At 42.4% G+C, this 13,231-nt stretch overlaps 1 protein-coding gene across 2 annotated transcripts in view; it reads left to right on the forward strand.

Annotated features, from left to right (window-relative positions):
* Nucleotides 1-2,455: 2,455 nt before the first annotated feature.
* Nucleotides 2,456-13,231, forward strand: part of SLAIN1 (SLAIN motif family member 1) — a 59,183-nt gene continuing 48,407 nt past the window's right edge. For both annotated transcript variants that reach the window (XM_045839108.1, XM_045839109.1), the window contains exon 1: nucleotides 2,456-3,284. In XM_045839108.1, the coding sequence (XP_045695064.1) occupies nucleotides 2,677-3,284 (608 nt within the window). In that variant the 5' untranslated portion in view covers nucleotides 2,456-2,676. The remainder of the gene's footprint in view (nucleotides 3,285-13,231) is intronic.

The following is a 13,231-nucleotide window of genomic DNA, read 5'->3' on the forward strand; positions in this document are numbered from 1 at the left end:
TGAATCAGTCTGATGTCCATAGATTTATTGGAGGTATATGTTAAAAATGAAAATCAAAATAAGTTTACTTTGTCTCTTAAAAGAATGTGTGGTATATAGATGTTTCTCGTCAGTTTATGGTGTTTCAAATGTACCTGTAAAGCATGAAGTTTTTGAGACATGCACTTTCATTTTTCATATCTTTGTAAACCTCTGAAATCACCTTGTGTATTTCATTTAAAGTAAAAAATATTAAAATTGAGCCACTATGCATGAAGTTTCTTTCAAAACACAAAGCCTCCAAATTTGCATCAAAATAAAAAATGAAGACTGCTTAATTAAAACCTCGACACCATCAACCTCTAATTGCGCATTAAAGTGACTGGAGCCCTGGGGATAGGGACTTAAAATCAGTGTGCATTTTGAGTATCTCTGGTGTGTGTACGTGTGTAATTCACAGAAGGAGTAAAAAAGAGGTGCTTTAATAGAATGAAAATAAATGATTTAAATTTCTCAAGACATGAATCATTTCACACTTTTAAAACAGTTCAGAAGAGGGCAAATTTGTCCTTTCAGAAAAAGAGTAAAGAATAAAAATTTAGGCCAGAATGTTTTATCACTCACTACTTTATGGCTACATTTCAATGAATGCTTTCTTTCTAAGCAACAGAGATTTTGATAATCGGTGTTACTTTCAAGACTCAGTTCTAAAGCTCGACTACTGGTTGCTTGCATGTAATCTATAGAGACCATGCTGGGTAAGTGGGGGAGGAAAGGGCTGTTTGTTTCTCTTCCTCTAGCATGTATAAATTTTGCAGTGAAGTGATTGCTTTTCTTTACATCTTAATTCTTGTTGCCTTCACTAGCCTGTGCCTATTCCCAATTTCTTTTGGTAATGTGGAAACGAGCAGCTCTTTGTTCTCATTGTGCCTGTCCTCTCCCTTTCTTTGTGTTGCAGGGATACTGCTACCCGCATCTGCCACTGAGCATGCGGAAAAATCCTTCAATAGATTCTTTACTTAGGACTTTTCAGTAGTATTACTCCACTTCTCCAGGTTTTAGTACTAACCAGAATATCCAGAAGATAGACCGAAACTTGGAAAGGTGATGGGTGACACAGGTGGTTAGGTGGCGGTCTAGCAAGCTGGAGTGAGGGTCAGTGTAGTTATCACACATACTGACCTAATTTATTGAAGCTCTCACCAGGTAATTTAAGTACAGAACACCCACTTCATGCGGAAGCCAGAGATACAGACTGACAACTGAGAAGACAGAAGTGTTTCGAAGCAGGTAGGCACTGAGCCATATGTAAAACCAACTGATACAATGTGCTAGCAGTTCCGGAGCCATGCAGGGCCTTTCACTAGATACTGTATCATCTGAGGATGAGAAACAGTTGTGTGGACTTTTCTCATGATAAAGTCGAAGACTTGCTTCTGATTGTGTTCACATTTAAAATTCTAAGTCAATAGTAATGAACAAAATTTGATTCAATTCTTGCTTAAAAGCCACTCCTCCCCCATCTTAAAGCAGATTTGCTGTTTTCCAGAAGATGTAATAAACAGGTTTGCAGGTGAAATGAGGGGTTTTGGGGTAGAGTTCCCAGGTTTCCTGTTTTTCTTTTGTCCCCCAGCAAGTCTGACTTTAATAGTTTATAAATTATTCAACAGGTGGAGCCCTACACAATTTTACTCACGTGTCTCCCATAATGACTTTTGTTTGTTTTACTCACTACTTGCACGGCCAAGTCCTAGAAAGGTGTCAGGCAAAGAGTTCGGTGCTCAAAGTCTTATTTAATGAATATATGGGTATATAGATAGTATGGAAAAGTGATCGTTTTATTGGGGCAAACACTGGTGGTATAGAATAGTATAAACTAGAGTACTTTTGAATAAACAGAAGTGAACTTGGGCTCTTTAGCCACCGGCCACTTTCCCTCTCAGTGTGTGGGGAGGAGGATTTCTTGTTTCTCCTCAGCCTCCTTTCTCCCACCACTTTGTTTCTGTATCACCAGTTATCGGATTTATAGCTTTGTTTCAAAGTCTTTCTGTTCCCTGCATTTACTTTTCGGTTCTTGGGATAACGTTCCCTTGCCTTTTGGTTTTCTATGGGTTTCATCAGCTAGCAGAGAATGTGTTAAGCTCAGGAGTGTTTCTGGAAGGGGCGCAAGGTGAGCTTCTCCCAGGCTGGCGGGACCTGCAGCAGCGGCTTCTAGGAAACCCCAGCCCTGGTCCGGAGGTGCGCGCAGTTGGCCTTCTCCGCAGCAGCGGGAGGATGTGCGGGTGGCGGGAAAGTTCCGTCACGGTCCAATCAGGCACCTGGGATTAGGTAGCTTGGGCGGGGCACCCGCCCCGCCCCTTTGAGGCGTCGCACCCCTAGGCCGGCCTCCACCCAGGCCCCGCCCACTCGGCTCCCGCGCCCCGCCCCGCCCTGGGGCCGCGGCTAAAACCCGGAGCCGCCTTGGCGCCCAGGGGACTGGAGAGGCGCTCTGAGCATGTGCAGAGCAGCTCGGTCGCTGCTCCTTCGGTCGGAGGCTGGGCCCTGGTGCTGATGCGAGCATCCGACTCGACCTCAGCCCCAGCGTGGTCAGCCCTCCCGGCCGGGGAAGCAGGGAAGGAGCCGTAGCCTCGCCGCGGCCCGGGCAGCCGGCACGACCGTGCGCAGCCCTCGGCAGCCGCGGCGCCTTCGGGGCCCAGGATGATGGCGGAGCAGGTGAAATGCGCCTCGGCGGGGGGCGGCTCCGGAGCGGGCTCCGGGCCGGTGGTCAACGCGGAGCTGGAGGTGAAGAAGCTGCAGGAGCTCGTGCGGAAGCTGGAGAAGCAGAATGAGCAGCTGCGGAGCCGAGCGGCCAGCGCGGCAGCCGCGCCGCACCTGCTGCTGCTGCCGCCGCCTCAGCCCGCCGCGCCGCCCCCCGCCGGGGCCTGCAGCCCGTTGGGTCCGCGGAGCCCCCCAGCCACCGCCTCCGCCTCCGGGGGCCTAGGGCTGGGGCTGGCGCTGGGCACCGGGGGCAGCGGCAGTAGCAGCGCCGGCACCAGTCCCGCGTTCCCCGGGACCTACTGCCTGCCCAGCCCCGCGCCCTCCCTTCTCTGCAGCCTGGCGCAGCCCCCCGAGGCGCCTTTCGTCTACTTCAAGCCGGCCTCGGGCTTCTTCGGCGCCGGCGGCAGCGGGCCGGACCCGGGGGGCGCGGGAACGCCTCCGGGGGGACCCCCCGCGCTGCCCTCGCCGCCCCCCACGCTGCTGGACGAGGTGGAGCCGCTGGACCTGGAGAGCCTGGCCTCCTGGAGGGACGAGGACGACTACACCTGGTATTGCCGAGCTCCGGTCCCTGCTCTAGGTCCCTGACCTCGGAGGCCCCGAGGATGGCGGGAGGGCGTGGGCAGGAAGAAGCGGGGGGGGGGGGGCTCGCCATAGCCCCCGGACGTGGTGACCTTTGGCAGGTGCAAAGTTGGGCGCTGAGCAGAAGCTTCATGAGGGCAGAAACCTGCTTCTAATAGCTCAGGCTGACCGGATTGGGGATGAACTGGTCCGCTTCTTTTCCTTGTACTCCGCTCTCGCCTCATTATTGGGCCCCACGCTCCTTGATTAGCATTAACTGAAAATTCCATGCTATCTTGCGTTTTTGTAACTCAGTGCTCTTTTTCCCAGTCTTCTTTGGTAGTGACCGGGGGTGGATAGAGGTTGGCCTCCGTCTGCGACTGTTTCTGCTTTCCTCCCAAACGAAGGCTGGACGGGATTTGCTTGTTTGACCCTCCTCCCGTGGCGAACCACGCTGCTTAGTGATGGATCTCTCCTTAGAGATTCTTTCTTGCACTTTGAGTTGTGCAGTCCAGCGTCCTCGTGCCCTGCATTTTCATTGATAGCTTCTCATTTCAGACTCTTGACTTATTTTTTTTTTAAATGTGCTGACCTCACTTACTTGCTTGGCTATCCGTAATGTTATCAAAATCGGGGGCTTTTCAGGTAATGGAGTGGGCACCTGAAGGCCTAGGAACCAGTTTAAAATTAAACTGGTGATTGAAAAAAGCGAGATGAGAGGAACTTTTCATTTTTCAGAAACTTTAAGGTATCAGAAAATTTGAAGCTGGTAGCGTTTATTCAGTTGATGTATGTACAGTTCCTTCTAATTTCCGTCAGCGAGTAGTTTTGGAAGGGGTTCTAATTATTTTATTATTTATTTTTCATGCTACTTGCTTATGGAGTAATAACATGCTTTCTTCAGTCACTAGAGGTAGTGGGATATGGTCAGGTGAGTAGAGGCTTCAGATAGGATGGAATTTAGGTTCTTGCGGGGGAGGGGAAATGATCAGCATTCCACTCTGCATAGCAGTGACAAGAAGAGTAGGTGTAGTCCCTCTTGTAACTTGGGTTCTTTCGTTTTGGACCCTTCCTATTTTTGCAAGCTGGGTTATCCTCACTTCCTTTATGTTCCTATTGCATGATTGCACAGGAGGGAAATGGACATGCAGAACGTTACTGGTTTCCTGTTGGGAATGGTGCTGTTCCTTTCCCCTTCCACTCTTACCAGAGTGCTGTGACTGTAAGGTGCATTAACTAATTGGTTTGATTCTGAGAATCAGAATGTATGGAGCATATTCACACTTAAGGCATTCATCCTCCTTGTTGGTACATCCTCCTTGTTGAGCTTGTTGGCTCAAATTGTAAAAATCAAAACAACTCACCACTTACTGGAACTTTAAGCCATTCTCTTTGGAAGCTATGCCTTTATTTTTGTGGAACCCAGGCTGTATTGTACTGAGTTTCAGCCTGCATATGGTCCTGGAAAATGCTGACCTGGCGGTTCATAGGCAGTCACTCACTGGAGGCCCTTACACCACTCGTAGTATTTTAGATTGACTTACCCCCACCCCCACCCCCACCACAGTAGTGGCTTTTTGTGAAGATGTTTACTTAAGTAATAAAGAAAACCTGTTTGTATTTTCATGGGACTCAATTTTGTGCTTTACAATATTAGCATTTAAACATTATGATACTATTACTATTTTATAAGTATATTAGATTGGTGATAGTACATACATAGCTATATAGTTTTAATTTCTTTTGAATGAACTACCATATTTAGTTATCCAACTATTGCTGATATTTGATATCTAGACTGCTCTTTTGTATTTATTTTTAATCAAAATAGCATTGAAATACCTTTAAAAATCACCTGCTTAGTTTGATTAGCATATTAGCACTTTACATGGTTTGAAGCACATCTAAATTGTAGCAGGTTCTACTGACTTTACTCATTAAGTGCATAGGCGAATGAGTAAATCATTGCCTGGACACTTTACCGATGTTCCTACAGGCAAATGGCACAGTATTTATAGAGCACTGATTCTTTCTCAAAACAAACCTAGGAATAGAATCCCAGGTGGAAAAACAGGGAGAGATTATTAATCTCAGTAGGATGGACTGAAACATTTTTTAAGGTCCCCTGACTTCCAGAAAACTTCCTATCATAGCATTTTATGCACTGAGCTATTTTTGTAATGAAATATTTTGGCTTATTGAGGAACAAGTAACTGCCAGGGTTTAACCCGCTCCTTAGTCCTTGCACAGCCTCTGAAGTTCCTTCCTCTCTGCAGACTGTCTGTCCTCTTGTTGTGGTCTCACCAGCAGGGTCCTTTTCATTTGGACTCCCTGGTATGTTTGCAGGAAGGCAGCTTGTTTTTATTGTTTACTAGGAAACAACTGTAGTGGATAATTTGTACCTGATTATTTTAAAAATAGTTAAAAATAAGTTTTTTATTTTTGTTTAAAAAGACAAAGCACAGAAGTGAGTATAAAGTTGTGTTTTCCCTCCTAATCCTCAGTCTACTAGCATGACTAAGTTAACCTTGTTAACATTCTGTAGGTCCTTCAAAATAAAAACATAATGATACAAATCAATATGCAAATATAGACATTAGTTTTTTTTATAGTTTTATTGAACTATCTTGGATATCTTTGTCTTCCTGTAAGAATTACATTACGGTTACAGTATTAAGGACCAAGTTACTATTAACTATTATGCACAATTTTTCATGTATTTTTGTCATGATTTTATCCTAGTGAGTTAAACAAAATTGATATTTGATCATTTATTTAGAATAGTATTTAAAAATACTATTAAGTATTTAGAAGAATACTAAGACAGGATGCTAAGATGTCCTGTCTTCAGGGAAAAAGTTCACAGATACAGATTAGTCATGAACATTTTAGATGTTCTATCATGTAAGTCAATTTTTTCTAATAAAATTTTAGAGTGTAACTATTCACCTCTTAGTAACAACCTGGACAGCACTTGGTTCAAGAACAATGAGGAACAACAGTGAATTTGGAGAGTCGGTATTTGCTTGATCATACCTCATTGGTTAATGAATGATCTAGAAGGTCTCTTAGGTCTTTTTTTCCAAAGAATTATTTAACCTGTAAGTATCTTCTGTCTACAACAAAACAAAACAATTGATGTTAGAAGAATGATGTGTTTTGCTTTTCATTTTGATGAAAGCTTTGAAACAAAACAATTATCTTATTTCTCAATTGGATTTAAAGTCTTTATTTTGCTAAAATAGAACCTGGTTGTCTTAGCACAGTGCTGCCAGAATCAGATGTCTCAGAAAATTGAAGTTGATCGTGGTTCCAGGACCTTCATTCTTAAGTCCAGTTCCTATAACCCCATAGCATTGACATTGCAGCTCCCTTATTTCACTGATAAGGGCCTGGAGTTCCCAGGTGAAATGACTTGTGTAAGTCCCTCAGTTACTTAGTGGAAGAACTGAGACCAAAATCCAGATGTGTACACAGATTCAGAAGTGTTTACACCATTAATGTTTTTCCTTAGCTTTGCTGTGACCCCTGTTTATAGCCCATTGGTGGGTTGGAAAGTTAGTTTAGTGGATTGATCAACATTTTCTTTTTCAAAAGATGAAGTGCAGATTTTAAAATCAGAGTGCATTATATTTTACAATACAAACTTGTTTTGGGTAAACTTCCTAAGTTTCACCTGTGTGTGACCCTGGCTGAAATAGTAAATGTGTTTTTGCATTGCGGTCAAAGTTAGAAAAACTCCAATTTATACTGTTTGCAAACAAAATGGACTTATAGAAAAAAGATGGGAAAGCCCAGCTCTCTCAATATAGTGTCTGTTGCACTGGGGAAAGCCAGGTCTTCCACACCTCAGCCAGAAAACCGAGTCTGTGTTCAGAAGATGCCAAGATAGAAACATGCCAGTTAAGGTGTAAAATGCAGTTATATAAGGAGACCTTTATTTTAGTGGAGTGGCAATTAGCAGAATATTGAGACTTGTGTAAAGGGAGGTGGCAGGGATTTGAAACTTGCCCAACTGGAAAGGACAGGAGGAAAGTTCATAATTACATAAGAAAAAACTGTGATGTTTACAAATTAAAGAAAATTTAATGAATGAATATTCATCTTCCATGTGCAACACTAAGACCCTGGACAGCTGGCTGAAGTCCTTGCCAATTCTTCATCAAAGCTGTTGAACACCTTGTACTATACATATGGCACAGCTGAATTAGACCACCTAAACTGTTCTTTTGCATAATTGATTTTCAGTGAAAAGACCAGAGGGTGCTTCACTTTCTGACAATGCTAATTGAAAACAGCAGTGTTTTCTAGGAGCCAGAGGAACTGAGTGAAGCATGTGCTGCTGTGTCTTTAAAATGGGTAACTTGGAAACACCGCAGGGAGACCCAGAATGAGCAGTTTAGATCTGACTGTGGAGGAGAGGGGAGAGGCCTCTATAGGACAGTTCAGTACTGAAATTTGGACTTCCTATATCCTTGTAATAGCTCAGTGGTGGTGAAGTTTCTTTTGCAGTGGCTGACCAGTTTGACCCTAGCCAGGTGCTAGTTAATTGAACATTGTTTAGTTTGACTAGAGAATGATTTTGCTTATTAGTGATGTTTTAGTGTCCCTTAAAGTGAAACCTGCAGTGATTGAAGTCTCTTAAAATTTCTTGAAAATTGCTACTTATTACTTTTTAGTGACAGGTGCATGTATAATATACATATGTATAGGCAGATAGTGCTGAATAATTTGTCTTTGTATTATCTGCAGAAGGATGACTTTAGACCCAAACATTTGCTTGAGAATAATTGATATTTTTTCTAGACCTCTGTCACACTTCATCTGAAATATTCAGGGTGATTATGCACCCTGGGTGGGCTTTGCATTATTTCTGACCTCCTATTGTTAGCACCTGGATTAAGGGGTCCAAAATAAGAACTACATGGAAAAGAAGAGATTCTATGAGCAGGATGAGTTTCTCCTGTCATGTGTTTTTGGAAGATATTGGAGAAAAGTTAAAAATCAGAGTGGGGCATTTTCAAATATTCTTGCCAGATTCTAACACACCATCAGTTAAGCCATAGAGGTTGAAAGAGTGGTTTTGTAAGTCACTAGGAAGTACACTGTGTTGTATTAATGCTGGCAGAATAGGATATTGTAAATGTCTCCGACATTGTAATGATAACGCATAAGGTGACTAATGCCTTTTTAGAAGATTAGCACCATTTAGGAGAAACACAGGTGGTTTTTCTTTGCTTATCAAATTTTAGAGCTATGTTGTATGTACTCAAGGAGTTTGTAGCTACATGATCTCTCTAACTGCCTTCTTTCTTTAAGTTTGGCTGCAGGTCTTAGCCATAGAAATAGCAGGCTCAAGGCTGTCTGAGGTACATTGTTTAGACACTGGCTCTGAAACTTGTCTTAATACCATATGTTTGCACAGTGCTTCAAAAGCTCTATCAAAGTAGTGTAATAAACAGGACATCCATAGCTCAAACACTCATCTGTAGCACTTACTACAGAAAGCAGCAGTCCTCCACGCTCTCCTGTCTCCAAGTCTTCCTTCCACACAGGCATCGCTTTATGCTCCCCTAGCTGTTTCTTTTGCTATTTCTCAGTAGTCTACACAGTGTGAACTCGAGCATCTGTAGACTTGTTTTGGAAAGCGAAGACTGAGCTCTCTTCCCCTCACTCCCAAACCATCATGTCTCCTTTCCCTTCTTATCTTTTTCATAATTTTTGTATTAAATCGTTGTCATGCCTGCATAATGATTATAACTGTTATTAGCTGAGCCCTGTTAATTGTATGTTACATTTGTTTTCTCTAATCCCTTTGTTCCTCCGAGAGTTAATAACGGTCTCTTTTCCCCTCCCGCCCCTCACTCTCTTTGATCTCTTATTACTGTTTATCCAAACACTACTTGAGCCAGAAGGCCAAACACATTGATAATCTCTTACACCTGTCTTTAAAAATGTATTTTGTGGTGCCATTCCTTCTGGAGCCCTGGAGCCCCTTGCTCTAGTCTTTACTGTTTGCTCCTTAGGCTGGATGGCCAGTGCTGGTGTCAAGGGAGTTCCTTAGGTTCTTTGCCTATCTAGGATCTCCTATTTCTTCTTTGTCTTCCTATTTCCTTTGTTCTTGTAGGTGGGGCACAGCCCCCATTAGCTTTTTGAGTAGAGGCACATGTACAAGAAGTGCACCGTGAAATCCTGCATATTTGAAAATGTCTTTATTCTCTCCTCCTACAGGATTCAGAGTTGGGCTGGGTATAAAAGGCTGGTCAATCATTTCCCCTCATGTTTGAGGGCATTGTTCCATTTTATTTTAATTTTTATTATTTTCTGGATATTAAAGTACACTGTAGTTTGGATATATAATTCTTCCTGGCCTTTTCTTTAGATTTCTTTATCCCTAGTGTTCTCCGGTGTCACATTAGTATGTGACACGGTGGACCTTAGCGTGGGCTTCTCTATTCGTTTATTGTGTTGGATGTTGTTGGTGCTTTCACTCTAGAACTCAGTCGACTGCCTTTAACTCTCAGAAATTGTCTGCTTTTTTTTTCTTTTTTAACATAACCTTTTCTGTGTGTGTGTATTTTAGAATTTGGAATCAGATATAGGCCTGCCTGGTGCAGTCATTTAATTTTCTTATCTCACATTATAAATCTGTGTCTGTTTTGCTTCTGGGAGACTACTTCAGTTTGATTTTCCAAACTCACTTATTAAATATTTTGTTTCTGGTATAATAGTTTCATTTTCCAAGAGTGAAGAAACTGTTTCTTTTCAATATCCTGTTTTTGTTTTATGAGTGCAACATTTTCTCTCAGGTGATATTTTATAGTTGTCTTGGATTTTTCATTTGTTTTCTGCATTGTTTTTATCCTCAGTTCTTTCCCCCCACCCCTCTACTTTTAGTCTCAGGGTTTTATTTAAAAGGAACATTCCAAATGCCTGGTATCATTGATTGAAGATGATCTAAAATTCTGTGTGGGTAGAGTGTTTTGGCTGATGCACTTTACTAAGTCATTGAGTGGGTAGCAGTTCAAGTTTCGCATCTCTGGGTCTTCTCTTGAACTTGCATACTCCTGGGAGGTGTAAATAAGGTAGTCAGTTCTCGGAATGTCAAAGGTGAAATGTGCTGGGGAACCCTGACACACCTAACCAGTCAGCAGGTAGAGTTTTATTTAATTTCTCTGGTTCAGTAAGGTTCTTTATCCTTCCTTGAACTAAATTCAGCATGCCTGAAGCCAGAGCTTTTCCTAGTCAGCCTATCTGGTCTTAGGTTGTCACAGAGAAGGGGTGGTGGGACTGGTTGTTATGGGGTAGAGGAGGGACTTGGGGTTCCAGTTGTCCCTTATGCCTACTTTCAACTGAATTTCCTGCTTTCAGTTGCACGATCATCCTCATGTTCTATGAACTTCGGGGTGGGCGGGAGACATACTCTTGTACCAAACAGCACAGATGGGCATGGAGTATGAAGGAGAGAAATCCCCATTCATAAATGTGGGGCAGTGAGTCACGGAGTAATCCGAGGTGCCTGTGGGAAGTGAGCGGTGCTTTTGAATGTGCCCTGAGTCTGTGTGGTCAAATGGAAGAACCAGGTTACATGGGCTCTGAGAGATTAAGGCAATCTTCCTGTGGAGTTCCCCTGTAAGCAAAAAGCAGTAAACTCTACTGACAGAAAATAGGTGTGAGCTTCTGAAATCCTGAGACTAGCGGGTTGGTGGAAGCTGGAAGCTTCCCAGCAGCAGCAGCAGATATGAGCAGTTGTCCCTTGTGGTGCTAAAGGTGGTGGGCAGAGCCGTGCTTCAGACGGCAGCTTCACATGGCAGTGGAGAGTGATTTGCGAGAAAGCAAAGGCTCAGGCGGTGCCGTGACACGTATGTGTGTTAAACAGTGAGGGAACTTGCCTGAAGTCTAAAGATGAGGAGGCTTCTCGGTTGACTAGTTGAGTGGCTTGGCTCATTTATGCCAGGGCTCCGGCACCTCTGTCTCTCTGAGTCGCCTGTGTGGTAGGTGGCAGGCAGCTTGCAGGCCTTAGGAGCACTGAGGGGAAGTTCCTGTCTTGTGACTTTCATTTTAAAGCTTTATTAAGGTATAAGTGGACTATAACTGTATATTTAAAGTGTCCTTTTTGATAGGCTTTGACATGTGCATCCATCCACCCATGAAACTGGCACCACGACCCAGACTGTGGCTGTGTGTGTCCCTGTGCTCAGAGCTTCCTGGTGGCCCTTCACGTCCCGTCTCCTCATCCCACCTGCTGCCAGCCCGCCAACCTGTGAGCTGTTCTCTTTCAGTCTGGATGAGTTTTCCTTTTCTATACTCTCAGAGCAACAAAATCATATAGTATGTACTCTTTTTCATTTATTTGTTTTGGTCTGGCTTCTTACAATCAAGATAATTATTTTGAAATTCATCCGTGTTGTTACATGAATCAATAGTTCGTTCCCTTTCGTTGTGAGAGCTATTTGATTGTATGGCCATAACAATGAACTTGTTTATCTATTCATCTTCTCATGAACACTTGGGTTGTTTTCAATTTTTGGCTATTACAAGTAAGTCTTTGTTGTGGACTCATGTATTCATATCTTTAGGCTAAATATTTAATGACTTTTGAATGCCTGGAACAGTGAGTAGGTGTATGTTAACTTTTCAGGAAGCTGCTGTAATCTTTTCTGAAGTGGTTATGCCATTTTATATTTTCACCGGCAGTGTGTGGGTTTCGTTTGCTCCACGTCATCACCAAGATGCGCTGCGGCCAGTCTTTGCACTTGTAGTTGCTCTGATGGACGTGTGGTGGTTTCTCACTGTTGTTTATAATTCCCTGGTGACTCATGAGGAGCATGTTTTCTGCCTGTCATCCCTAAATTTCCTTTGGTGAAATATTTGCTCAAACCTTTTGTTTGTTTTAAAAAATTGGGTTGCTTATTATTGTTTGCAGAACATACAATAGAATTTATTGTATAGATACACACACACATATATATTCTACAATACATACAAGTTCTTTTATAAGATACATGATTTGCAAATATTTTCTTCCAATCTGTGGTTCATCATTCATTCTCTTAATAGTGTTGTTCATCAAAGGGAAAACTTTTTTCTTTGAAGTTTAATCGATAATTCTTTTTTAGGGGTTATGCTTTTGGTATTAAGAAATTGTATCTAAGAAATATTTGCCAACTCATAGGTACAAAGACTTTCACTTGTGGTTTCTCCTAAAAATTTTGTAGTTTCAGGTTTTATATTTTCGTCTGTCATCTGTTCTGTGTTCACTTTGGATATTGTGGGAAGTGTAGATGCAGCTTTACCTTTTGCATATGGATTTCCACTTGTTCTGGCCCCATTTGTTCCAAAGGCTGTCTTTTCTTCATGCATCGTCTTTGTAATGTGCAAAGAATCAGCGTCCCCTATAGGTGTAGTTCTGCCTCTGGACCGGCTCTATTTGCCCATCGGTCTATTTACCTTTATGCCCCAGGAAGCTGTCGGTACAGCTTTGTAATGAGTCTCAGTCAGCAGTAGCTCTCCCATTTTGTAGTTGCCTAAAGGGTGTTCTTTGCATTTCCATGTGAAATTCAGAAGCAGCTTCTACATTTCTACAAAAAGCCTGCTGAGATTTTGATTGGGATTTTGTTAAATAGAGCCATCTAGAAATAATAGACATCTTAATGATAGTTCATCTTCTGACCCATGAATATTGTCTATTTATTTCTGTCTTCCTTAATTTTTCTTAGAATATTTTGTAGTTTTTAGTGTATAGACCTTGACATTTTTAGTCAGATTTATCCTTAGGCATTTTTTTTAATGCTATTATAAGTGGAAAGTGAAATTTCAGAAACACTGGTTTTTGCTAATATATAAAAATACAATGAACTCATACATTGATCTGGTATCTTACAATCTTGCTTGAAAACTCTCTTTTCTGGTAATATTTTTGTAGATTCCTCAGATT

Source organism: Phyllostomus hastatus, unplaced genomic scaffold (genome assembly GCF_019186645.2).
Source record: "Phyllostomus hastatus isolate PE091 unplaced genomic scaffold, TTU_PhHast_1.1 phas_contig_29, whole genome shotgun sequence".
NCBI classification, from domain to species: Eukaryota; Metazoa; Chordata; class Mammalia; order Chiroptera; family Phyllostomidae; genus Phyllostomus; species Phyllostomus hastatus.